At 36.2% G+C, this 26,931-nt stretch overlaps 1 protein-coding gene across 2 annotated transcripts; it reads left to right on the top strand.

Annotated features, from left to right (window-relative positions):
* Window positions 1–1,338: 1,338 nt before the first annotated feature.
* LOC134846894 (uncharacterized) lies at window positions 1,339–26,591 on the top strand. Of its 2 annotated transcripts, none has more exons than XM_063864309.1 (6): window positions 1,339–1,562; window positions 21,649–21,717; window positions 21,789–23,095; window positions 23,895–24,133; window positions 25,055–25,562; window positions 26,184–26,591. In XM_063864309.1, exons 1-6 carry the CDS (start codon window positions 1,360–1,362, stop codon window positions 26,486–26,488), a joined length of 2,631 nt encoding a protein of 876 aa, XP_063720379.1. In that variant the 5' UTR covers window positions 1,339–1,359; the 3' UTR covers window positions 26,489–26,591. The 2 variants fall into 2 exon arrangements, with proteins under 2 accessions (XP_063720379.1, XP_063720378.1); XM_063864308.1 differs by having other exon boundaries at window positions 25,055–25,643.
* Window positions 26,592–26,931: the final 340 nt, after the last annotated feature.

The following is a 26,931-nucleotide window of genomic DNA, read 5'->3' as shown; positions in this document are numbered from 1 at the left end:
GCTGGGACGGCGAGATTTGGTAAGATAACCAGAAGAGGAAAGCCCAGCGCGCATATGATATGAAAACACACAAGCGGTAAATTTGAACAAAGAAATCTATTTAATAAGTTTATCACAACAATTAGGCCAACAAATTTTCTTTACCAGAGACTGCAACTAAAATTATGCGTTTAAGAGTCTCTCACATATAAACAACAGTCTCTGGGTACCGGTAATCCAATTCCGTTTTGCACGGAGATAACGCTGTTATCTCTCCCATTTCGTGGCGCAGGAGGGTTCGTATCTTGACCTTGGTTCTGTCTTATCTCTCCCAGCTAAGCGTCTAATCGTGTCGTGTTATCACGCTAAGAGGCTTCGTTTTCCACGTGTTCTTCTTTGACTGTATAACGTCTTGTTATTTCGGTTGTCTCTCTCGGTTCTGTTTTACAAAGTTGAAACATCTGATTGGTTGAATTTTTATTATTTTGTATAGCCTATGTCCTAGGATATTTTTATGATCGATGATCATTTTACAAAAATTCAATACCTTGAAACGCGATGATGCACGAATGTGCGGAAACGTTTGTAATTTACATTTTTAAAAACCTCTCTAAAAAAATTTCTCAACCTTCAACGGCTTCTCTACAAAAATCTTATTTCCAGCTCTCACAAAAAAATGGAACTAATTGTCGGTTAAATTACGGAAATTTGACAACACTATTTCAACTTTTACGAAAAAAAAGTGAAAGAATTTTACATTAGTCAAATGCAATCTAATCCAGCAGGTACGCACACAAATGGATGAAGTCGGTTCCGTTTTCATTGAAAAATTTATATAGATAACCAGTTAATTTTACGTAAATTCTTCAGTTTCAACTGTTTAAACTTAAAACACGTTTGTATTATATGTATATGCCACGTCCTAATTTGATGTTTTTATTCCAGCAGTAAATTCATCGAATTTTAATTATTTGTTTAATTGACCTTAAAAAATAATACTGAAGAACTTAATCTGAAAACCTGAACTAATCTTCATTACAGTTTATTGTAATGATGCATAGGTTTTTATATCGTAATTGAAGTGTTCTTTCTTGTTCTAGCTTACTAAAAACTCCTTGTTAAGTGTCTTATGGTGCATGTTATTTTGTTCCTGGTATTTTTGGCTTTGCGTTTGTTATATATATATATTTATAAAGGTTGTTTTAAAGTTTTTTTCTTTTTATTGTTATCATAGATATTCATTTTTGTATCGCACGTGGTGCGAAGCTCAATTTCACCTCTGTTCAAAGTTTCTTTGGCTTGTATCGGTTGGTCGAAAGTTAGCTTGTATCGATTGGTTAAAAGTTTTTCTTATTTCAGTTTATGCAACAGTAATTCGAGATGTCTAGTTACCACACTTCTATGGACTATCAAGCTAGATATAAATTGAGAAGTTCCTTTTTGGGATTCGAGTCACCAATGTTGGACCCGTCTGATGTGAAGTCTAAAGACGATGTTCATAAGTTGTTGCTCTTGAAAATGGAAAACAAACAACGCAAGGATCAAGAGGCGGCGTTAAAACGCAAGCCACCTGTTGCTTCAAGGTATGCCAGGTTTAATTGTTCTCCCAGTTTTCGTTAAACATTTTTTCGCCCTCGCCATTAGTAAGCGTATTGCAACCGGTACTATACTTTTTGTTAATTCGCCTAGTTGACTTCTTTTTATTTTAATTGTAAATAAGTTCAGAATTTTTCATTTTGCCTGTAAAGTGCATGCTTTGGTGTGACCACAAAGGTCATCAATGGTTTGCTCTAAAAATTACTAGTCGAACTATCTTTGTCTTTTTATTTTCTGTCCGTTAAGTTGCCACAGCGCGGACTTGTATTATGATTGGGGCCGTTTCTATTAGTTTTCTGGATTTCATCATGCAATAGAGCAAGTATTTGATGCCATAAATTTTCTTTGTGTTTTTTCGAAATCAATCTATCTATATCTATACTATATTTGAATGCTACTGACAGCTATCTCCCATGTTTAAGCATACTCATTTTGCATGTTTAACGAAAGAATTTTTATAGTTATAGCTATATCATATATTGCAATGCTTAAGAAAGTTTTTAAATTAGTTTTCCGCAATGTCAGTAATTTTTCTTCGAGTCCAAATTAAGTCTGTCTGTCTGTATACCTGCTTTTTTACATTAATTTGGTTGTCTGTCTACCCGTCTCCTAATTTTTTAATTTTCAATTTGGTTTGGACGTTTCAGTTCAAAACACTGTTAATGTCAAACGGTCTTCTCCAATCTTCCTTTCTCTTTATCTGGATTTTCTATCTTTTTTCTGTCTTATTTGCGATCCTTCTGTTTCGATCTTTTTTATCTACCTTTTTTGTTTCGATCCTTCTTTTTCGATCTTTTTTTTCTATTATTTTCATCTTTTTTTTTTCAATCCTTTTTTTCTATCCTTTTTCGATACGTCTTTTTCGATCTTTTTTTTGTACTTTTTTCTATCTCTTTTTATCTGTTTTTTCGATCCTTCTATTTCGATCTTTTTTTTATCTTTTCTTTGTATGTCTTTTCCGATCCTTTTTCGATTTTTTTTCTCTATCTTTTTTTTTCTATCCTTCTTTTTTCATTCTTCTCTTTTTTATCATCAGACACTGATAGTTAAAACTGAATAAAATAAACAAAAACAACAACGAAATATCTGTGACATCTATAAAAGAGCTGAACATTCAGAAAAAGAACAGAGACGCGCGACTGGAAACACTTCAACCAAATATTGGCTAAATAATCAGAAAGTTTGCAGCCCATCGCAAGGCCATCTCTTTGAGCGAGGCAGGTGTTAGAATCTTGACATTCCGAACGGCCAGATTCATCAACTCAATAAAGGTGGTTTTCTCAAACTCTGTCTGTATACCTGCTTTTTAAATTATTTGATTGTCTGTCTACCCATTTCAGTTCAAAGCACTGCTACTGTCAAACGGTTTTCTCCAATCTTTCTTTCTCTTTATCTTAATCTGGGTTTTCTTTCTTTTTTCGATTTTTTTCAATTTTTTCAAATTTTTTTTTAAATTTTTTTTGCTAGCCTTCTTTTTTATCCTTCTTTTTCGATCTTTCTTCGATCATTTTTCGATCCTTTTTTTGTATAAACTTTTTTCTATAATTTTTTCTCTTTAGTTTTTCTATATTTCTTCTTCATTTCTTCTTCTATATTTCTTTTATCTTTTTTATATCTATATTTTGGTACCACTTTTTTATATTACGTTTTTTATATCTTTTTTGTATCAATTTTTTTATAGCACTTTTTTATATCACTCTTTTTAACACTTCTTTTATACCACTTTTTTGTACCATTTTAAAAAAAATTTTAGATTTTTTTATACCTTTTATATCACTTTTTTAGCAGTTTTTTATACCACTTTTTATACCACTTTTTTATACCTTTATATCACTTTTTTATTATCTCATTTTTGTTACTACACTGTTTTATATTACTTTTTTGTATTAGTTTTTTATATCGCTTCTTTATATCACTTTTGAAATAATTTTTTATATCCATTTTTAAAATTAATTTTTGAAATCACTTTTCAAAAATCTTTTTTCTTAAATCACTTTTTTATATCACTTTTGTATTACTTTTATATCATTTTTTATATCACTTTTTCTAGATCTATCTTTTATATTTTTGAATGCGGGCTTCACTATCTCGCCACGTTTAAGCTTTTAAACATAATATTTTTGGATGTTAAACGAAAGAATTTTTTCGCGTTTGAGCTACATCGTGTATTGCAACGGATAAGATTTTTTTCGATTATCCAATTTGACTTCAGTGGTTATTCCACCGAGGTTAAAAAAGCAGCCCAATAGTGGGCTGCTGACAGAGTTCACAAAGTGGTTGCGAGTTTGGCGTCCAATTAAGAATGCTCAAATCTTTTTAGTGTACGAGATACGTCGATTTTTGATTTTTTTCAAAGATTTTCAGAAAACTCAAACAACAAAATATATTAAAAAACTTGTAATTGCCAACCCTGTAGTTGGGTGCTGTCAGTATTCTAAAGGATTGCGAGTCTTGCCTCCAAATGAGACGACTCAAATCCTTGTAATTTTCGAGATATCAAGTTTTTTGTGAGTTTTTCAGAAAAGTTGAATAGTTTTTTTTCCTAAAAATGAAATTCCTTGCCTTGTATCTGCTGAGCCAGGTGTTAGAATCTTGACATTCCGAACGGCCAGATTCATCAACTCAATAAAGGTGGTTTTCTCAAACCCTGTCTGTATACCTGCTTTTAAATTATTTGATTGTCTGTTCAATTTTTTCAAATCTTTTTTTTTCTATCTTTTTTGCTAGCGTTCTTTTTTATCCTTCTTTTTCGATCTTTCTTCGATCATTTTTCGATCCTTTTTTTGTATAATTTTTTTTCTATCATTTTTCTCTTTAGTTCTTCTATATTTCTTCTTCATTTCTTCTATATTTCTTTTATCTTTTTTATATCTATCTTTTGGTACCACTTTTTTATATTACGTTCTTTATATCTTTTTTGTATCACTTTTTTATAGCATTTTTTATATCACTTTTTTATAACATTTCTTTTATACCACTTTTTTGTACCATTTTAAAAACTTTTCAGATTTTTTTATACCTTTTATATCACTTTTTATACCACTTTTTTAAACTTTTTGGTACCACTTTTTTAAACCTTTTATACCACTTTTTTATACCTTTATGTCACTTTTTTATTACCTCATTTTTTACTACACTGTTTTATATTACTTTTTTGTATTAGTTTTTTTATATCGCTTCTTTATATCACTTTTGTAATAATTTTTTATATCACTTTTCTATATCACTTTTTTATATCACTTTTTTTATATCCATTTTTAAAATTAATTTTTGAAATCACTTTTCAAAAATCTTTTTTCTTAAATCACTTTATTATATCACTTTTTTATCACTTTCATATCATTTTTTGTATCCCTCATTTTTGTATCACTTTTCTTATATCTATCTTTTATATTTTTGAATGCGGGCTTCACTATCTCGCCACGTTAAAGTTTTTATCATAATGTTTTTGGATGCTTAACGGAAGAATTTTTTCATGTTTGAGCTACATAGTGTATTGCAACGGATAAGATTTTTTTCGATTTTCCAGTTTGACTTTTCCACCGAGGTTAAAAAAGCAGCCCAATAGTGGGCTGCTGTCAGAGTTCACAAAGTGGCTGGGAGTTTGGCGTCCAGAAAACTCAAACTACAAAATATATTTAAAAATTTGTAGTTCCCAACCCTGTAGTTGGGTGTCGTCAGTATTCTCAAGGATTGCGAGTCTTGCCTCCAATTGAGACGACTCAAATCCTTGTAATTTTCGAGATATCAAGTTTTTTTGTGAGTTTTTCAGAAAAGTTGAATAGTTTTTCTTTCCTAAAAATGAATTTCCTTGCCTTGTATCTGCTGTGCTTTCAGGGATTTCTCAGGGGTTGCTAATTGTGCCTCCAAATGAGACGACTCAAATCCTTGTAGTTTTCAAGATATCACGTTTTTTGTGATTTTTTCAAAAAAATTTCAGAAAAATTGAAATGTTTTTCCTTCAAATTTTGAAAATCTCTGCCCTGTAGTTAGTTGCTGTCAGGTTACTCCCAAGGATTTTGAATCTTGCCTCCAAATATGACTCCTCAAATCCTTGTAGTTTTCGAGATATGACGTTTTTTGTGATTTTTCAAAAAATTTTCAGAAAACTGAACGAAATTTTTTTTCTTCAAAATTTGAAAGTCGCAACTCTAAAGTTCGCATCTATCAGAGTACTCTCAGAGGGTTTCGATCTTTGCCTCTAATTATGACTGCTCATTTTTTTTAATTTACGATATATTTGACGTTTTTTGTGAGTTTTTCAAAAATTTTAAATCATTTTTTTTTCAAAATCTGAAATTCTCTACACTGTAGTTGGGTACTGTCACGGTACTCTTAGGAGTTGTGAGTTTTGCCTCCAAGTTTGAGTGCTCAAATCCTTCTATTCTCTGAGATCTGACGTTTTTAGTGAGTTTTTTTTTAAAAGTTTCAGAAAACTACTAATTTTTTTCTGCAAAATTTGGAATTCCCACTCCTGTAATGGGAGGCTATCAGAGTTCTCTCAGGTATTGCAAACGTTGCCTTCAAATATGACTGCTCAAATCCTTGTAGTGTTCGAGATATGACGTTTTTTTGTGAGTTTTCAAAAAAATTTCAAAGCTTTTAAAAAAAATTTCTCCAAAATTTAAAATTTTTTATCCTGTAGTTGGGTGCTTCAGGGTACTCTAAGGGGTTGCGAATCTTGGCTCCAAGTTCGACTGCTCAAATCTTTGTAGTTTTCGAGTTATGGCGTTTTGTGATTTTTCAAAAAAATAGAAAACGTAACTGATTTTTTTTCTGCAAAATTTGAAATTCCCAACCATATAATTGGGGGCTATCAGAGTTCTCTCAGGGGGTTGCCAATTTTGTCTCCAATTATGACTGCTCTAACTTTGTAGGTTTTGATATGACGTTTGTTGTGATTTTTCCAAAACACATTCAAAAAACTTAATAATTAATTTTTCAAAATTTGAAATTCCTTACCCGGTTGTTGGGTGCTGCCAGGGTACTCTCAGGAGCTGCGAGCTTTGTTGTGTTGAAAACCAAGATCAGTATTGAAGAAGGAATTGTGAAGCTTTTCGCATAATTTGTATGCATCATCAGACACTGAAAGTTAAAACTCAGTAAAATAAACAAAAACAACTAGGAAATTGTGACATCTATAAAAGATATGCTACATTCAGAAATAGAGCAGAGACACGCGACTGGAAACACTTCATCCAAATATTGGCTAAATAAACAAAGTTTGGAGCCCATCGCAAGGCCATCTCTTTAGGCGAACCATGTCAGAATCATGACACTCCGAACGGCCAGATTCATCGACTCAATAAAGGTGGCTTTCCCAAACTCTGTCTTGTCTGAATAGAATAGCAGCGGGTAATTGGATCGTTTCAGACGTCAGGGCGTGATACTCTAATAATTGGAAAGACGTCCAGGCGTGTTACTCGATTATTTTTTTCAAAAGGGAGAAACATTGATTTGAGAAAGTTGAATTAAACGATCGCTGCCATTTTAACAAGGTTTTTCATTTTTCTGGCCCGCGAAAGAAATGAATGGCGTTTCAAGTATCCAATTCTTTCGATATTTTTAACCAAAAAAGTCGATTAAAGTATCCAAAAAAGGACGATAGCTACGCCGACGTCATCACTTACATCCGCATGAGTTTAAGTTTTGCACTATTACGTAGCTCCGTCCCTCGCAACTCGGATCGCGTTCGCTCCGAAAAAACGCTCGGCCTGTTGATTCATCGCCAGGTACCATTGTTGCTTTTATATACTGCTTTGTTTTTAATCAACTTGTTTTTTTTAGAAATTTATCTGATTTATGATTTTACCTGATTACCTGCAGTCTACCAGAGTTTTTTTTTGGCTAATTGGTCTTGTTCGCAATTCTTGTTGGCTTGATTTGCTCCCAACGCTAAATTTAACGATCGAACTTTAAAATCAAATTTTTGGCGCCGATCATTTTGCGCCGGTCTGGTCTGTCGGCATACTTTCGGAATACAAATTTTATTTATGGGAGTGCATGTTTTTTTGCAATGACGTGCATGGGAACCTTTCAAGACTCAAATTCAAAATTAGTTCAGTTGATTTTGTTTTTATAGTAGTTTTTATGCTTGCGAGCGTAAGTGTTATAGTACTAGTCTTTGGTCGCATTTTTGCTATAATCACAATTGGTAGCATTGGAAATTTCATAGCATCTGTTCTCTGCTCTATTTGGGGCTAGTGGTTGTGATTTATCAAACGTCTTTGACTGAGTGGTTAATGCGTGAGACGCATAATCTCTAAGTCGCAGATCGAATTCGAAACGAAGCCGAGTTTTTTCCAATTCGAAGCTTATTTCAACCTGTTCTGATTGCACTTTATAGAGCTGTTTTTGTCGTGTTCTGGCTAGTGTTTGCGAAGCTCAGCTTTTGTGTTTTTATTTGTTTTGTTTTCGGGAAAACCTATATAAAATTATTGCGCTCAAAAATGATTTTTTTTCGCGGTCGACGTTTTACGTATTTTTAAGTTCCTTTCAAATTGTTTTGCTGAAAAGGAGGCAAAATGCGCTCTCCAATGGCATTGGCGACTTATAGTTTCAAAATTGGATTTCAAATTTCAGAGCTTTTAGCGGAAAATGAAAAAAAAACTCTTCTGATCCAGTTTTCTCAAATGGGGGCTCTTATATCAAAACAATATCAATCCAACAATATTTATGAAACTCATATACGTCTTTGCATAAAAACACACACTCACAAAAATGATATTTTCCCCGAAAGTCTGCCGACATCGTCAGTCGAGACCAGGAAGCCGAAAAAATGTTTTCTGGAAAATTTTAGAAAATACATAGTTATTATGTTTAAATCGTCAATTTTTTCAAAGAGTGTTTTTAATCGCTTTTTTACTTTCATCGCCCTATGGAATCAATCTTATCAAAAAAAACTGTTTCGTATAAAAATTGTCTCTTGTCGAAAATGGTTAACAACGTCAAAAAAATTCAATTTGAATAAATTTTTGGTTACTCTGCCCAGGCTATACTTGAGGATGCTCTGCCTGGGACATATTGTTTTTGCGAATGCTAGCTGTCTCTGTTCTTGTACACCAAATACTTATGAGCTTAAGTATAAACTAAGGGGGTATATATGTACAGTTTTATTCAGCAAAGTTCGACTTCTGATTTTTTTGATGGGTGAAGCTTGCATTCCCGTTTGTGCCTGTCGTCGCCAGGTTTTCATAGTACTAGATGCCAATTAACTTTGAACTGAGACACAGTATCAACTATTTATCTGAAACTTTGAAGTGTCGAAACAAAGAACGTACTTTTCGTCAAGATTGATATTACCGTAGTTTTTTGTTACCCTTGCGATAAGCAAGTGTATTGCAATCGGGTACTAGACTTTTTTCCCGTAAATAAGTTTGTTCGATGCATGTCATCTCCATTTCTACTGGATTCTAAGGACAGAAAGAAGGAGATCGGACAATTTTTTGAGCATGTCTGCCCGTTCTTTTACCAACTCCGATTCCATTATATCAATTTTATTTTCTCTTTATTCGGCGTACAGGGTTTTTGCCTATAATTTATTGTCTAGACACCTCTTCTCGAGTCGTTCAAGGAGCAAAAAAGTTTTCTCTACGCGTTTTGATAGTGGACCTGAAAACTCAAGTAGCAAGCGTCATCAAATCGGAATATAGATTTTTGCGGGCGAACAACTAGTTTGACAAAATCGCGGAATCAATTATGCAGTTATTTGAGCAGCGTTTAATTTTGCAGCAAACATGCTCGATTTCTTATAAGTTCTAAGGGCCTAGGCTCGAATCCAAAAGTATATAATATCAAAAAAGTCATCGGCCTATCAGCTGTCTGCTCATGTTTCGTCGGCTTAGTTTCCTTGTCTCTTACCTTTCTTGTGCTGCAAACTAATTTTTTTGTAAATGTGTTTCGATTCTTCGATGTCATTTGTAAAAATTAAAAACTCTGAATTTTTATTTTCTTTTTTTGTTTTTTTTTTTGCGTAAAATTTTTTTTCAGCCTAGATAGTTTCGGCGTTAGTTTTATCACCTTATGGACCATTATTTCAGTCTTATGAAGCAGAAATTAGATTTTCATCATTTTTCGGGTTTCCGTAAAGATTTGGAGTTTGAGAACTAATATTTAATAACAATTCTTTACTCGCTGCTCGATTAATTTTTGTGAATTGTGACTATTTTGCCGATTGGTTGTTTTGTTGGACATGCTCTTCTCAATTTGAACATCATTGGAGACAAAAGTTTGGATTATTTTGATTTTCCTTAGTGGTTTTCATGGTGATTTTCTACGATTTCCCTTTCATGATAGCAAAAAAATTCATTTTTGATATCGCAAGTGGTGCGAAGCTCCTCTTTGTCTCTAAAATATTTCATCAAATGAACCCTAAAAGCTATTTTTTTACAAACAACGAATAATAAAAACGCGATTTCAAAAGTTTTCCATTTCAGTATATCGCTTAATTTTGTTGAAATGTTGAAAATAATACTTATGGTTTTATGGTTTCCAATTGATTACATGTAAAGTTAGTGATGATGCCTTCAATTTGTTATATTCTAAATTTTTACATGCAAAGTTGTGTCGATTTTCATTTGGTACTTGGTGCCACTTTTGCTGCATTGCATTGGCAATTTATTAGCATATGTAGCTCCTTTATTTGTGGCTAGTGATAGGAATTTATCAGATAGCAAATTTTGGCAGGTGAAACATAGGGGGCGAGGACGGGGTACGCTGAACATCCTGGTCATAGGTAGGATCGAATCTGCCACAGCATAAGTTTTTATTTTGAAGGCTGGCTTATTTCACTTTATAGAGCTGCTTTTTTGTCGTTTTCTTACATTTTAAGTTTTACATCGAAGCAAAACTTACTTTTCCTCTATAAGTTTTGCTTCGATGCTTATTTAGCCTTCAATTATTTTACCTCTTGGTGTATTTTATGAAAGGACTTTTTATTCAAAACAAAATCAAGATGCATGTAGGAAAAATTATGGTATTCAACTTTTTTCTGTATTTTGTTTTGGCTTTCATTTATTTGAGTCGGTTGGTTTGTCATACTATGTGTGGGTTTTATCACAACTAGTGCTATCCTTCGGTTTGAAAAATGGAGGTGAAGGTAATTCAGTTCCAAGATTTCGGATTTCTTTCGCAAACTTAATTTTTTTAATTTTTTGTTTCTGTCGGTTCGTTGCAAGTAGTGAGAGTCGTTCATTTTTCTATTGCAAGCGGCGCCAAGCTCTGCTTCGCTTATGTGTGTAATTTTTACAAGACGTATTTTTCATTCACATCGTACGCGATGTTTTAGATAGGATCCATTGTGACATCATCCCTTCATGATGTCATTCATTCTAATTAACCATCTGAACCGAATAGATTACATAATTCACCTTGATGTTAAAATAGAGCTGCATCATATATTTATTTAACTATGTAAACATTGATGGTAATTAATACCAATCATTGGAGATTTATACCGAGCTACGAATCAATTGAATAGAGATCAACTTAATATACTATTCCAATCATGCTCTTACTTGCGCCGATCGACTTGCGAAATATCAGAAGCTAGGAATCGGAACCAGCATCCTTTAAAGCAAGATAGGTCTTTACCGCTCGAGACATATCTAAATAATGAATCCAATCTAAATACAATTGATAGCCAGTAGTGCTAAATAACATTACCAATTGAACAGCTCGCATAACAGTAGACGACAGTATACCCGTATTATCCATCCGCCAGATACGGTATATTATATGGTGACTTTCGCGGGAATTTCAACTTCTGGATTCAAAACAGTCATCGGCGATTCCAAACATCATAATTTGAGCAGAAAGTGACAACACTACTTTGCTGAAGCAGAAAAAAAAAAAAAAAAAAAAACATCTTGATCAGCACAGCAATGCTCAGATGTTGGCAGCAGAGCAAAACTCAGTGAACAACTGACAGACAGGGAGAAAAAAGAAGACAACCACAACTTTTCAACATCTCCTGAGCTGACAACTTTTTCCAATCTACAAGCAGACATGTGGATTGTGACCTACAGCTTCTCTACTTCTGTCAGATGGTATGTCAAGTGAGCTACTGAAGAGGCAGAAAAGGAAGTAGATGAAAGGTTTCCAACGTCAAAACAGTTAGTTAAAAACAAACTCAAAACTCACTTGCAGTAAATTGATATTGTAACTAATAAGTTCCCCAACCAAAAAAAGCGAAGTAACGGAAATATTAGCAAACCCTGATGGAAAGAATAACCAAAATCAGAATAGCAATAGATGCATAAAGGTTCAATAATCCAAAATAAGGAAAGTCTAGCAAAATTTTCTTGTGCCCCCCTTAAATCGACTAAGTGCTGTGCTCAATCATTAACTGTATCACAAATCTGATAATCATTCAACTGTAATAAGATGGCACACGCGCAAATTTCGGTCGCACCATACGGTGGAACGGACAAAGAAGACTTCCAGCAATTCGAGCAATTGTTCCGAGGATACATCGGAGTTGCGGGAATCGCTCCTGGTCAGCAAGCGAACTTCTTGCAACTACACCTACGAGAAGCGGCACTACGATTCTACCAAACGCTGCCAGCAGCAATTCGAGCGAACGTAGAGAATAGTCTTGGCGCCCTAAGGGATCATTTCTGCAATCCCCAGCTTCAAGAAATCCATGTACTGAAATTAGAACAGCTACGTTACGATCCTAAAATCGATTCACCCGAGAACTTCTTGGTGAACTTGACAAATAAAGCGCAACGAGCGTACCCAACCCCAGATTTGCCAGCTGTCGACCCAATCGATGTTGCATTAAACGGAGCACCATTAGTAGCAGACACAGCGCGATTTCACCGAGAAACTGCACAACGACAAGAAAGAATAGATGCAGTAAATGACAATCGCAATGAACAAATTAAACGATTGTTCATAAAAGGAATGCCAAACTGGCTGCGATCAAAATTGATGGAGCAACCACAAGCAACTACTGTCCAAGAATTGTGTAATTTGACGAAGAAGCAGATCATGATCCGAGAAGTTTGCCGAAACGAAGACTACCCGGAAGACGGATTTAATGAAGTAAACGACAGAGTCTCAGAAAATTTGATCAGTGCTCTCACAAAATTGTCCACAAATCAGGAACAAATTGAGAAGCAGATCAACGAAATGAGATCACAAATAACTGAGCAGTCAAAGAAACAATTGAATCCGCCTTCTCATCAAAACAAGAACAACGCAAACCAAAACAGTCAGTGCAGTGGTAACCAAAACCAAAATAATTGGCCTGGACAGCAGCAAAGTGGCAGGAAAGGAAAAAACAGATCTAACTGGCAAAATCATTTTGGATTTAACAATAATCAGACTAATTTCCAAAATATGGGACCAATTGCACCTCAGCAATATCCACCATGGTATCAATACCAACAGTACCCAAATATGCAGCAAAATCAGTCGATGGTGCAGATTCAACCAGCACAGGTACAGCAAAACGCGAACTACCTGCAACCACAACAACATCAATTCAATGGAACTCAGACAGCGCAAGCTGACATTCAACTTCCATCTGGATCTTTCGAACCAATGGTTCGAGCATCAGCCAAATTCTGTGACATTTGTGGTAAATTCAACCATACGGCAAGCCAATGCTGGTGGAGACAAAAACCACAAGGACACGGTCAATCATTTCCGTTTCAGAATCAGCCAAAAAACTAATCAAGCCACCGAGTCAGTCCCCCAAATCATTTCAATCATCTAAATCATCAAAACCGTCAATTCCACCTGATGAGATAATCAACCTTTACGCAGTAATTCCTGCGGAAGGAACAGTTTTGACGTACACAAAATTACGATTCTCATCGGGATTACAAAGAAGAGCCCTGGTTGATACAGGAGCCTGCGCAAATGTCATCTCAAAACAGACATTTGACGACTTAAAAGATGAAAAATCTTTATACCGCCCTCTTAAAATAAGTGAATCAAAACTTAAGAGAGTAAGAATGGCAGGAGGACAACTCGTGCCAATTGAAACAGAAGTAACACTGGAATTTAAATTGGCAGACATGACATTTGTAGAATCTTTTCTCGTTCTACATGCAGCCAACTCAATAATTCTAGGAAACCCTTTCTACAAAAAACACCACATTCATATCTGTGCCAAGTATAATTTACTTCATTTCCCAGATTTGACTCTGCAAATCAACGAAATAAAACCTCCAAACGAGCCTAGAAGAATTAATCGAGTGAAAAAATTCCCGTTAATTCTAACAAAACGTCAAACAATAGCTCCGCATCAAACCATTCTGGTGGAATGTCATTTAAAGGACGCATGCCGGGACATGGCAAAAACAACCGGAATCGTAATGCCATCGAAAGAATTTGAAGAAAATTGCGAAATTGCATTCACTTCCTCAATTAGTGAAGTTCTGACAAATAACCTGCTATACATCACAGCCTTTAACATCACTGATCATCATGTTACATTGCCTTTCAAAACCGAAATTGGAAAATTTTCAATTCTGACTCTAACTGAAGCAGAAAATCTAATACCAATTGATGCAGAAATGCTTGCTTTTGCAAAAATGAATAATCCAGACGATATTGAAATGGGCATTAACGAGCTAATTCAGCAACATTGTGATAATCAGCAGTCTCAACAGCAACGTCAACCTGAGTATGAAAAATTTTGGTTTCCTACTCCTGAAACATGTCAAAACCCTGTATTACTTCCACAAATCCAACGTGACATTTACGACCAAATTCTTCCTTTTCAAGGTCTTGAAAAAATTGAACCAAAAATGAACTTTCAAGATCGATTGACATTTATCAAGAATTTTAAGTGGGAGAACTCGGTATTGACACATGACCAAAGGTCAAAAGTAGAAGATTTGCTTGTTGAATTTTCGGACATCTTCGCCAAACATAGATTTGATGTTGGTTACAATTCCGACCTCAAAATCAAACTGAAACCGGAACACACACGACCTTTGTACACACAAGGCCCACCTACGCCGATACATTTGCGACAAGAATTGACAGTGGAACTTGCCCTAATGCACTATTATGGACTTATAACAACATTGTCACATTCAAAATATAGCAGTCCATTGTTTGCACATCGAAAACCATCTGGTAAATTGCGGATGTTGATTGACCTCAGAAGAATAAATCATTCACTGAAGAATGACTATATCAACAGCAACTTTCCGATCTCAAACATGACAGATGCATCAAACCACTTCGCAGGAAAGAGCTTGTTTACCAAACTTGATTGTTCGCAAGCATACCACTGTGTGCAAATGGCAGATGACCTTTCAGTTCAACTTTTGGCATTTAATTTCGGTTCACGAACTTATGCATACAAATGCCTAGCTCAAGGTCTAAGCAAATCAGTCACGGGCTTTAGTTCATTCATACGGCACTATCTTGACCCATGCTTAGCAGCCGACTTATGTACACAGTTCATGGATGACATAGGAAGTGCAGTGAATAATTTTGATGAACTAATACCGACCCTCTCAAAAATTTTCGAATGTGTAAGGAAATCGGGATTAAAATTATCACCGAACAAATGTGAAATAGGAACACAACGAATGAAATTCCTTGGTAATATAATTACACCAGCAGGAATATCACCTGAACAAGAGAAAATTTCGACGTTCCTTAAGAAAATTAAAATGCCGCAAACTGTAAAACAAGTTAAAAGACTAATCGGATTTGTTCAATTCTTCCGGAATTATATGCCAAGCTTAGGTGAAAAACTGATACCTTTCTATCGCCTACCCAGAAAAGATATAGCATTTCAAACAAATGAAGAGCATCAGAAAAGTCTCGAAGTGCTAAAACATGATCTAATTCAGGCAACGGACATAACGCTCCGCTTACCAAAACCAGGATTACAATATGTAATACTATGTGATGCAAGCTATCATGGAACAGGTTTCGTGCTAATGGTTGAAGACTATGTGAAAACTGACAACAAAGGTGAAATGAAAACGTATGCACCAGTGTCATTTGGTTCAAGACTCTTCAACACAGCACAACTGAAGTTCTCCATCTACTATAAAGAGTTCTTAGCACTATATTTTGCCCTCGATCATTTTTCTCATTTCATCTGGGGATCATCAAAACCAGTGATAATACTGACTGACAATCGAAGCTTAACACAATTTTTCCAAGCGAAGACTATTCCACCCTCGGTTTGGAATTTCTTGGACCGCGTCATGTCATTCAACATCATTATCGCTCATATACCTGGAAAAGCAAACTATGCAGCAGATTTTTTGTCACGAATGCAAACTGACCCATCAGCTTCATTGTCACTGAAATTGACGGACAAAATACCAGTGCGTGAGATACAAATCGACACGACAGCGAAACTACCGGATGCATCTCTCAACCTGATCCACTCAATGGATGATGCATTTCCTGAAAAGAAGAAGATCGACGACAACCTCAGAGCACAACTGCTTGAACTCGGACTGTATGAAAACGTCATGAGAGAGCTAAGCTCACAGGAAGCTAGTGCAACCATTCAACCACAAAACTTTGTCCGAATAACGAGACCAATCATCGCAGCAGTACAACACCCTGATCCTGCTGATGTTTTCAGTGACCTGAATATGAGTCACGAAGTACTCGACTTGAAAAATGAACAAGACGAAGATAATGATATAGTAGAAGTTAAGGATTGGAAACGAAACGAACAAGTTCCCAATCTGACATACGAAAATAGCCGCAAGAAAAAATATGCTAAACAATTCAATAGACTGATAATCGACGACGAAGTACTGTATCGAAACTTCTACGATGACACGGGACACGTAAAACATAAGCAATACTGCCTACCAAAACATCTTTGGAACGAGGTCGTGTACCGACTGCACAACTCGCGAACCGGTGGACATCTGGGAATGACAAGGACCACAGAAGAGTTCAGAAAACGATTCTACCTTCCAGGATTCACCGAATTTTTAACTAACACAATCAAAAATTGCTTAACATGCTTGCAACTCAAAAGAGCATCTGCAAAATATCAAATTCCGCCATTGCAACCAATCTCGTCATTGCAATGTTTTCCTGGAGACATGATGCAAATCGATATCGTTGGACCACTGAAGTCACCAGTGTACAAATTTGTATTAACTGGAATCGATGTCTTCTCGAAATACTTGTTTGCAGCACCATTGACAAACGCTAGCGCTGATACAGTAGCAAGGGAACTCACGAAAATATTTTTCATGCACAGCTACATACCGAAAAAGATCATAGCAGATCTCGGAACGACATTCACGTCAGAACTAATGCATGAATTGACAACTCTATTAGAAGTTCAAATCAACCACGCAACGCTGAAACATCCACAATCAATTGGTCTTGTCGAGCGATCTCATGGACCTCTAAAAAGGATCTTGAAGCTGAATACTAATGAACAATGGTCAGACTGGCACAAATATGTCCCATTGGCAACATTCATTCACAATACGTCGTACTCTTCATCAATTGGATGCTGCCCTAGCTCCATTTTTCATGGAAGAGAACCAACAAAACCACTTGATCTTCGCTTTTCGACGAAAGCAATGGAATCAGTAACAGCAGAATCAGACTTCGTTACGGCAATGCAAGACGCGATGCTAGAAAAGTTCAAAGAAACAAAAAAGAACTTGATTTCTTCGTACCACAAGTATCGAGGATATTACGATCAAAAGGCACTTGCGCAGCCTCTCAGTCGAATCATTTTGTTTACTACTAAATCCTCTGCTGACTACACAGTCAGACTTTGGAAGCAAATCAATGCAAGTCTGGATACCCCTGTACAGAGTTGAGAAAGTGTTAACAAATTCGAACTATATAATTCGGAAAGTTGGAACTAACTACACCCAATGTGTGCACCGAATTCGTCTCAGACCAGTTGATCCACAGCATCAACCAGAAGATCTCAATCCAATAGATCCAACGAAGTTTCAAACGGATCCTTCACTCGGAAAATACCGAAGCGAACCAGGACTTTTCGACGAAAACTTGCCGAAACTCTTAGATGAGATCCAACCTGATAATCCTGACGAAACCGATCAACCAGCCGCACCAGCTAGAATCAGACTATCAGTGCCCTTTGGAGCGCCAGCAGTTGCAGCAGCACCTGCACCGATGCCAATTCCAGCAGCACCAATAGTGGTACCATTACCGGTCCCAGTACCAGTAATACCACCACCGCCGGATCCACCCCCAATCCCAGGAGCAGTACATGTGCATGAATTACCACTCGCTGAACTACCAGCAGCGCCACCAATGGATATCATTGATGAACAGGTCACTGACAGATTAACCAGCAACAACTCTGATCCTGAGGGATACAACCTCGACGAATTGTTTCGCGAACCACAGCCAGTTGTCAGACGAAAAGCAGCAGCTGAAGCTAGAGACCGAATTCACGCCCAAATTCGGTTTAGTAATGATGTTCGATATCACCCAATACCCAGCCGCCCAAAACAACCGCGAAAGTATGGACTCCGAACCGTTGACGGACACGAAGTGGCCCCAGTTACATTCATTCCACGATCAACGCAAAAGGACAATAAAGCAAACATACGAAAGAAAGCGGAGGCGGCGAATGAAGACTTTCCTTCACGGGATTCGAAAAGGAACATTATTATGGACAGCGTTAAACGAGCGAAACAATTCACTAAACAAAAAGATGGACCTGGAAGCAGCAAAGACTCGGTAAATGCAATATATGAACCAAATATCTTTGTGGGATCAGGTGATGTCCTACAGTTCCCTGGCTCTATAGCTCACTGCGTCTCAAGTGACTTTCAAATGGCAAAAGGAGTAGCACAGCAGATCAGCAGCGCCTACCCATGCATCAAACCAACCCTAAAAAGCATTGAAACACCGATAGTTGGATCATCAGTTTCAGTTTCTTTGCCTTGGGAAAACAAGTCAATTTTCAATTTAGTCACAAAACCACAATTTTTTGACAAGCCAACATACTACGATTTGTCAAGAAGCCTCAACTGCATGAAGCAGCAGCTACTGCAGAAGGGAATAAACGCTATAGCCATGCCGAAAATCGGATGTGGACTCGACAAATTGAAAGAAAGCAGAGTTTTCAGCCTAATTTGCGACATTTTCGAAAAAACGAACATCAAAATCTTTATTTATGTGTGACGAAAAATCACGATATCAGCTAGTAACGTTCATGCATGCATTCTTAACAATGTAAGCTCCAAAACCACCCAATCGATACAATTGAAGTCACGAAAAAACCAAAATAAAACAGAAAAAGTATAAAATTTCGAGAAAACTCTCATTTCCTCAAGTTGAGCTTTTCTGAAAAACTGACACCCAAGTCGAAATATACGTAATGCAACCGCTTTGAACCCGTGGAATACCTTCAAGGCCCAACTAGGACTCAGGCAGGAAGTCGGCTCACTAGGAGAAGTCAACTTCGCGAGATCTCGAAAAATCCACCTGTTGCCCATGTTTAAGCATTACGAATAAAAAATTTCTGCTCCCCCCAAAAATTTTAGCTAACGAAGAACCAATTTTTTTGGGCTCAGTGATCATTAGACGACCAATGAGGAACAGGCAGGAAGTCGGCTCACTAGGAGAAGTCAACTTCGCGAGATCTCGAAAAATCCACCTGTTGCCCATGTTTAAGCATTACGAATAAAAAATTTCTGCTCCCCCCAAAAATTTTAGCTAACGAAGAACCAATTTTTTTGGGCTCAGTGATCATTAGACGACCAATGAGGAACAGGCAGGAAGTCGGCTCACTAGGAGAAGTCAACTTCGCGAGATCTCGAAAAATCCACCTGTTGCCCATGTTTAAGCATTACGAATAAAAAGTTTCTGCTCCCCCCAAAAATTTTAGCTAACGAAGAACCAATTTTTTTGGGCTCAGTAATCATTAGACCACCAATAAGGAACAGGCAGGAAGTCGATCCACTAGCAGATCAAAATTTGGAGAAATACATCAATTTACACTATTCCCATGTATTATGATAGGCAAAACAAGAAAAAATATAAAATTCGAGGGATATCTTCGCAGAAATTCAGAAAGAAAGCGTTCAAATGAGCCAACAAACATCCAATGTGCTTGTTAGGCAACCCTAAAAGGTTGTCAGTGATACTGAAGAACAACACGCGAATCTTGAATGCCAAGAAGATATCAAAAAAAGATAAACGAAATTAATGGAAAAAAAAAAAAAAAAAGTAATTTATCAACTACTCTAACTGACGCCAAATTTTGCTCAGGCGAACCAGCAAATTGTCTGAATAGCCTATAGGAGTGAAGTGCAGCTACAGTAGAAGAAAAGAACTGAAAAAAAAAAAAAAGCCAGACACTACACACAATACGATGATCGCGATCAATGCAAAAACATCGTAGAAATGTGTAATTTTGACTTTTTCAAAGAAAAAAGTCGATCACCTTCATTCAGGGAGTAAGGCCAATAAAGGCACAAAACGCCCATACGATGAAGACCAGAAGACTTCTGAAAAATAGACAACGAACAGTAAATGAAATATCAACCTTTTAGCAAGTAATATAAAGTACTAATTGCTAAGCTAGTTGAAAATTTTCAAAAGAAATCGTGAAGAAATCAACAAAACATATCACTGTTAAGTTGTTGATAATCAATTCACAATCTATGAGGCAACGATTGGAACCACACCGCCTCATATCAAAAAGACTTCAGCATCAAACGAGCACAAAAAGAATCAAAGGCAACAACGAACGAAGACAGCGATATCAAAAATTAAAACGAAACGACGACCAAAACTATTCAGCTACTCCACACGACAGTTCTTGCCGTGGAAATTTAGTTACAGTTGACAAATGAATACATCATGATATCATTAATTTATCCTTATCATCTATCACTTTAACTCCCATACCCCGACTCAAGGTGGCTTGCTTAAAAATTATCTCCCATTTAAGTTTAAAATAATTTATCTTCTCTCGTTTTATAAATTGAATTAATAAACTGTGCTTCTAATATTATGAGTTTATTAAATTATTGCGATATAACTTTTGATAGACCCATACCATATTGATACTTGTACATATTCTTAATCAAAGCAGTCTTAAATTATTATGTGAATTATTGTAAATGTATCTGATGAAACACTTCAACCACCCGGGAAGACTTCTTCTTGTGAGGTTGTGTGACATCATCCCTTCATGATGTCATTCATTCTAATTAACCATCTGAACCGAATAGATTACATAATTCACCTTGATGTTAAAATAGAGCTGCATCATATATTTATTTAACTATGTAAACATTGATGGTAATTAATACCAATCATTGGAGATTTATACCGAGCTACGAATCAATTGAATAGAGATCAACTTAATATACTATTCCAATCATGCTCTTACTTGCGCCGATCGACTTGCGAAATATCAGAAGCTAGGAATCGGAACCAGCATCCTTTAAAGCAAGATAGGTCTTTACCGCTCGAGACATATCTAAATAATGAATCCAATCTAAATACAATTGATAGCCAGTAGTGCTAAATAACATTACCAATTGAACAGCTCGCATAACAGTAGACGACAGTATACCCGTATTATCCATCCGCCAGATACGGTATATTATATCCATTCAGCAGCCATTCAACTCCAATATCGAACAGCAAAAGTATAAAGGCCACGGAAACGTCAAATATGGACCTTAGTTTTCTGAATTCCCAGCGGAACGAAAAATTGCATTCATCCAGTTTTTTTTCTAAATGGGATAATTTTAGGAAGAAGGGCTGATGAAAAACACTTCTTGAAATTCAAAGAGCTTGACCAATTGTGATATAACTTTTCTTTGAATCTCGAAAGCTGAATAAATTTTTCCGGTTTCCTTGTTCTTACACTTTTCCAACTGTTGGCTGTTTTTTTTTCATTTATGATTTTTCTCTAATCAGAGTTTTCCTTGTCGCCTGTGACGCGAAGCTCAGCTTTGCCTGTGTCGAAATTCCAAATAAGTTGTAACCATGTTTGCTGATGTGGGTACTTTTGCTAAGATTTGGTGTTTATATGAGTCCAAATGTTGTTCACCGTGAATCACAATCGGATTTCTTCCAAGGTTTGTTCTAATCAGCGCTTTGTTACAGACAGAGTAGCAATCAGAAGAAAATAATCGGGACAGAAAATACTTCATTGCGACTATCGCGATCTCAGGAGTAAGTTTGTTTTATCTCCTCAGATTTTTTTCATTATTGTCGGCATTCACTTGAAATGTGTTTTTTTTCAGCAGCCCTATGCATTTTCTGAATCAGCAAATCAAGAAAGCAGAGGCCGATCTATTGAAACCTGGAAAGTCGCATGCGGTGAAAAAGGAAAAGCTCGAACCTATTAATAGTGAAATGCTAGTGAATAATCAAAAGCGAACACCTGAAATAGCATCAAGTTTTCCAAAATTGAAAATGAAATCAAAACCCCAGAAAGATGAACTCGCGATATCTGCAAATGCAAAACCAGATATTTATCAACGATTAATACGAACTAAAGTTACTCGGGAAGCGGACGATGATAATAATATGTACGTCAACCCGTCACTGCCTAGCTACAAAACTGCTGAAATTCAGAGAAACTTACACCCGCAAACTTCAGACACATCGAAAGCGTCCTTGAAAAAGCCGATCTTTACTGCCAAAAGTAGCGCGAAAATAGAAAACTCCCAAATAGATAGAAATAACAATTACCAAGAAGTTGAGCAATTAGACATCGAAGAAATTATGGATGTTGTGCTAGACCTCGAATCTCAATGTAATAATGAAATAGGCGCTGAATCAAACTCGCCGCAAAAGTTTGATGGTAACAGTAGCCGGGTGGAATTAGAAATGGGACTTAGATATAAAAGCAAAAGTGCAGCCAATCAAGATGAAAGAATCGATGATAACCAAGAACTAGAAAGTAAAAAACCTCATGTGCGAAAACTGAAGAAACTAAATAGAGACCTACTGCAGGCTAGTGTTATTGAAAATGGGGAAAACAGCGAAAAGACAATGGACAGCAAGAAGAAAGAAAATGGTTTCGAGAGCTTCGAAAGTCTAACTAGAAACAAAGATTCAAACAATGATTCTGAAGAGTTAAAGACCTCAAAAAAGTCAACAAAGAAACGGAAGGCAAAAATGGAAAAGGAAAATAGAGAAACGCCTTCCGAAAAACTAGTTGAAAATGCAGAACTTGCTCAAGTTGATGTTAGACAAGAGAATAAGAACAACAAAATGGCAAAAAGAAATAAAATGAAAAAGGTAGAGATAAAAGCTGAAAAGTTAGACGAACATGTGAGTGACAAGGTTCCGGAATCAGAACAGATTAAAAAGCAAAACAAGGATATAGAGAAAAAACCAGCTCCTAAAGTAGCGAAAAATTTAGCAAGGAATGGAAATAATCCAACTGCTACAAATGAAACTAGCAGGAAACATCCGATGGAGCAAGAATCCTTAACCTCCACAATTATCGATCAGAAGAATATGAAGAAAGAACCAAAGAAATCTGTTGGCAATAGAGCGAATAATGATGCGAATGCACAGAGTGGCTCTAAAAAGAATTCAGGTTTGCTATGCGCTAGCGTTACCCCTTTATGGATGAACTCCTAAAAATGAAAATGAAGCCGAAACGAGGGTAAACTAAGTGAAAGGGACAATTACCTAAACAAATGTAAGGGCCAAGTTAACATCCTCCCTCCCCCCCCCCCCACCCCCCCAAATGCTTTTAGAGGGCAGGATGTTAACTTGGTTCTAAGTTGGGAATTTTCAGCCAATCAGAATCGAGCACTTTACATGCAGCGGTTAGCAAATTTAATTTAAATTAAGCGCTGGGGTGGAGGATCTTAACTTGGTCTATTTGGGGGGGGGGGGGGGGGGGGGGGGGGTTGGGTTGTTAACTTGATCCAAATGTAAAAATGGGAGAATATTTGAGATATAAATGAAATTTGTTGGCGTTTTATGACTGTGAACTAAAAAAAACGTTGTTAGCTATCATACGTTGTAGTTTTTTGATCTTTTCATATAAAGTAAAGGTAACAATTTTGGCATGTATTGTTGATGCAATCCTTGACGTCAGTTATAATGATAGTTAACGCATTTATAAACTGAAGCTATGTATTTTATGGTCAAATTTTTTCAATACGCTGGTTCGATAATTAACGACCAGTCTGCGTATTTTGCACATTCATAGCTTAACGGTTTAGACTAGTCAGTAATTATTCAAAAAACATTGTCTGAAATTTTCTTTTTTGACTGGTCTCAATAGTGTTCTTATAATATGGGATTTGTTATCAGTGAAGTTATTTGTGTTTTCCTTCTTGAAAAGCAATTTACTTTTGTTATTTCAAAATAATTTGGTGTTGCAGGAAACGTGGCGAGTGAACAGAAAGACGCGGCTGCAGACGAAGTGGTTGATTCGGATTCGGAGGAGCAGTCGTGTAAGTACAATGTAATTGGCTCCATTCGGCCGGTGAATGTGGAGGCGGAGAAATCGAAGTTTTTCAAGCTGAAGTTCGACTACAATCCGACCTTCAAGTACTACAACCCACTTCCTCCTGAGGTGCTGCAGAAGTACTCGAACGCGTCCGACTTGTATCTGCCTCAAGTACGAACTCAATTGTCAATCAATTCTATTTTTATGCTCTTTCATCACGCGACAATGTTAATTTTGCGCAAACAAGTTTTCGAAATATATACTGGTACTATGTGCCATTTAATCGTAATGGTTCATCGAAAAATAAGGTTGCAAATGGTCAGTTTATTGAAAAGTGACATTAGAAGGATTATTGCATGAAACATTGGGAATATTTTAGAAGACGTTATTGCATGACTTATTAAAAATATTTCTAGTATAAGCTATTTTTTAAAATAAAAATGTTAACTCCGAATTTTGTTTAGATCGCAAAGGGTGAGTTTCATTGTCTTGACTTTGTGTATAGTCTCAATAGTGCTCACATAGTAACGTGAAATCATTTGTCACCAGAGTCTGAATTGATTTTATGTTGCTCTTTTATTTGTGGTTATGGATCTTTCCCTTTTTTGTTCCGATCACTTCACGGAGGAAATTTGGTTTAGCTGGTGTTTTTTTCCGCATAGTTTTAATGAGTTGTATCATATTAAAGCACTATAAAGATGTAATTTAGATTCCAAGAAAAATCATAAGTTGTCTCTGTCGAGAAAAACTGCATTCTCCTTTTTTTAGACTAAATTTCAGTACCCGCCCGATCTAATCGTTGTTTTTCCAATCTTATGATTCTGCAATTTCGTCATTGTTTTTGTTACTGTCAGCTGACTGATTACTGTTGCTTATTGACCGATTTGACTCCCATTATTTGCTAAAAAGATCAATCTTAAGTTGGTGGTGGGTGGGGGACTTTCATTGCAAAAATAAGCGTGATCAGAACATTCTGCGCTGCTTGAAATGCAACCTGCTATACTTATTTTAGTTAATCATTAAAATTGGGATCAAATATAGGTTTTCTCGCAAAGAAAGATACTGAAATGTAAAAAGGTGAATTGTTTTTAGGCAGTTAAAATAATGAAGTTCCTCATTCGGAAATACGGGAGCTACGAAAAATTTGAATCTGAAAACGGAGGACGTCTTCTATCTCGCCAAGAGATCATAAACCTGGTCAAAGATTACTGCCGGCGCGAAAACTTCGGAGACGGGGAGATAATTCTAAACCTTAGCGAAGACTTGCTCTCAACAGCGTCAATGACTCGCTTAAATGGACCTCACGGGCTGCTGTGTGTTAGAGTGGGAGACATGTATGAGTCTTGGATTGAAGGGATGTTACGTCATGAATTGAGTACACATTACGTAAGAAGCGTGAACAATTTAGTGCAACCTTGGGCTAAAAATAAAGACAGGAAGAAGTTTAAACTGTACCCTGTGAACCCTACTGAGGAAGGCTTAGCTAGTTTGCATACAGTATTGCTAAGACAGGATCCGCTGCTGTTTCGTAACGCGCTGCTCTATTTCGCAATAGCAATGGCTGCCAAGCTGTCATTTAAAGATCTGTTCATCAAGTTAGGTGAGTTTGTCCATGATCCCCACAGACGGTGGGACTACTGCATGAGGGCAAAAAGAGGTCAAGTTGATTCAAGCAAACCAGGTGAGGCTCCAATATTTTGATAAGTACAAAAATCAGTAAAAAACGGCTTTAAATCGTACAATGAAACGGAAAACTTTAAGCGGTACGTTGCTGTTTTGTGGCTGTTTCGAGTTTTTTGTCTGAAGCTCACTAATGTCACAAAATTTATAACGTTCCTGTATATTTCGACTTGGCACCGAGTTCTGCTTCAATATTGAATTTGAAATTTGAATTTGATGCAGATAAAATTTTGACACACATCATTTTGATCAAACAGGTTAAATAAATCTACATCAGGACTGCTATACAGGTAATTCAACCTTTCGAGTAGCATTCCTTTAGGTTACCTAGAAAAAAACGGTAGGGCACTGAAATTAGGAGTTACCGATGGTAAAAACAGCGAAAACATACTTTCATTGTCCATTATGTAAAGCCTACTGAATTTTGTAAAGAAAATGTGATCTAATTTTATGATAATCAAAATGGTAAAGGTTTTCTTTATTTTCAGCTTTTAGATTTATAATAACCCTTGTTTCGTAACTAGTCTACGATTGATTTTAGGGTGCTTTGCGAAGGACCAAGTCTATTTAACTGGTGCTCTCAATATTCTCAAAAACAGGAAAAACATTGACTTCCAAGCACTGATGAAACTGGGAAAAGTCTCTTTTGAAGACGTGGACAAGCTCAAGAAAGAAGGCAGTGGTGATATGAAGCACGAGAGTCTTCGACTGCCCTCTTTCATGCAGAATATGAAGTTCTACAAGAACAGATTAGATGTTATAATGAAGTCCAACGGTTTGACCGATAACGATTTCAAAGTTTCTGGAAAAATTAAAGAAGTAGATCAATGTCGATACGATATCTAATTCTGATGCAAATTATAAAGTGAATTGACGTGTTCTAATTTACAAATCATATCAGTTCTATATTTGCATCGCTTAATAATTTCAATTAATTTCTGTGATTTAACTTTTTAAATGAGCTTATATTTCCATTGGACTCTTTGTTTCCATTAGTCTCTTTATTTTAAACTAATAAAGTCTTTTGACGTTAATTTTTCTTTCTCAAATGAGGCGATAAGTCCGCGGTTTCAATGACGTTTACTTCTCGCCTATGCCGCTGTATTTTGTTATTGACTGCATTTTTAAATAAAAGTTGATCGAATTTGACATGAAAAGTTTTTTTTGCTGTTCGAGTTTTATTGCGATTTAAACCGGGCTTTCCTATAAGTACCAAACAGATCAGGAAAAAAATGAGTCTCGAATAGGAATGGATGCAAAGCGCATTATTAGCCACAAAAGTTGAGAAA

The sequence above is a fragment of the Symsagittifera roscoffensis genome, chromosome 5 (genome assembly GCF_963678635.1).
Source record: "Symsagittifera roscoffensis chromosome 5, txSymRosc1.1, whole genome shotgun sequence".
NCBI classification, from domain to species: domain Eukaryota; kingdom Metazoa; phylum Xenacoelomorpha; order Acoela; family Convolutidae; genus Symsagittifera; species Symsagittifera roscoffensis.
This window is presented reverse-complemented; position numbering and strand designations above follow the sequence as displayed.

Bases quoted from the DNA above. Each gene is read 5' to 3' on its own strand.
- LOC134846894 (XM_063864308.1), top strand. From the start codon at position 1,360: ATGTCTAGTTACCACACTTCTATGGACTATCAAGCTAGATATAAATTG. The intron at 23,096-23,894 runs GTTTGCTATGCG...TTGGTGTTGCAG, and splicing joins TGGCTCTAAAAAGAATTCAG to GAAACGTGGCGAGTGAACAG. The intron at 24,134-25,054 runs GTACGAACTCAA...AATTGTTTTTAG, and splicing joins CCGACTTGTATCTGCCTCAA to GCAGTTAAAATAATGAAGTT.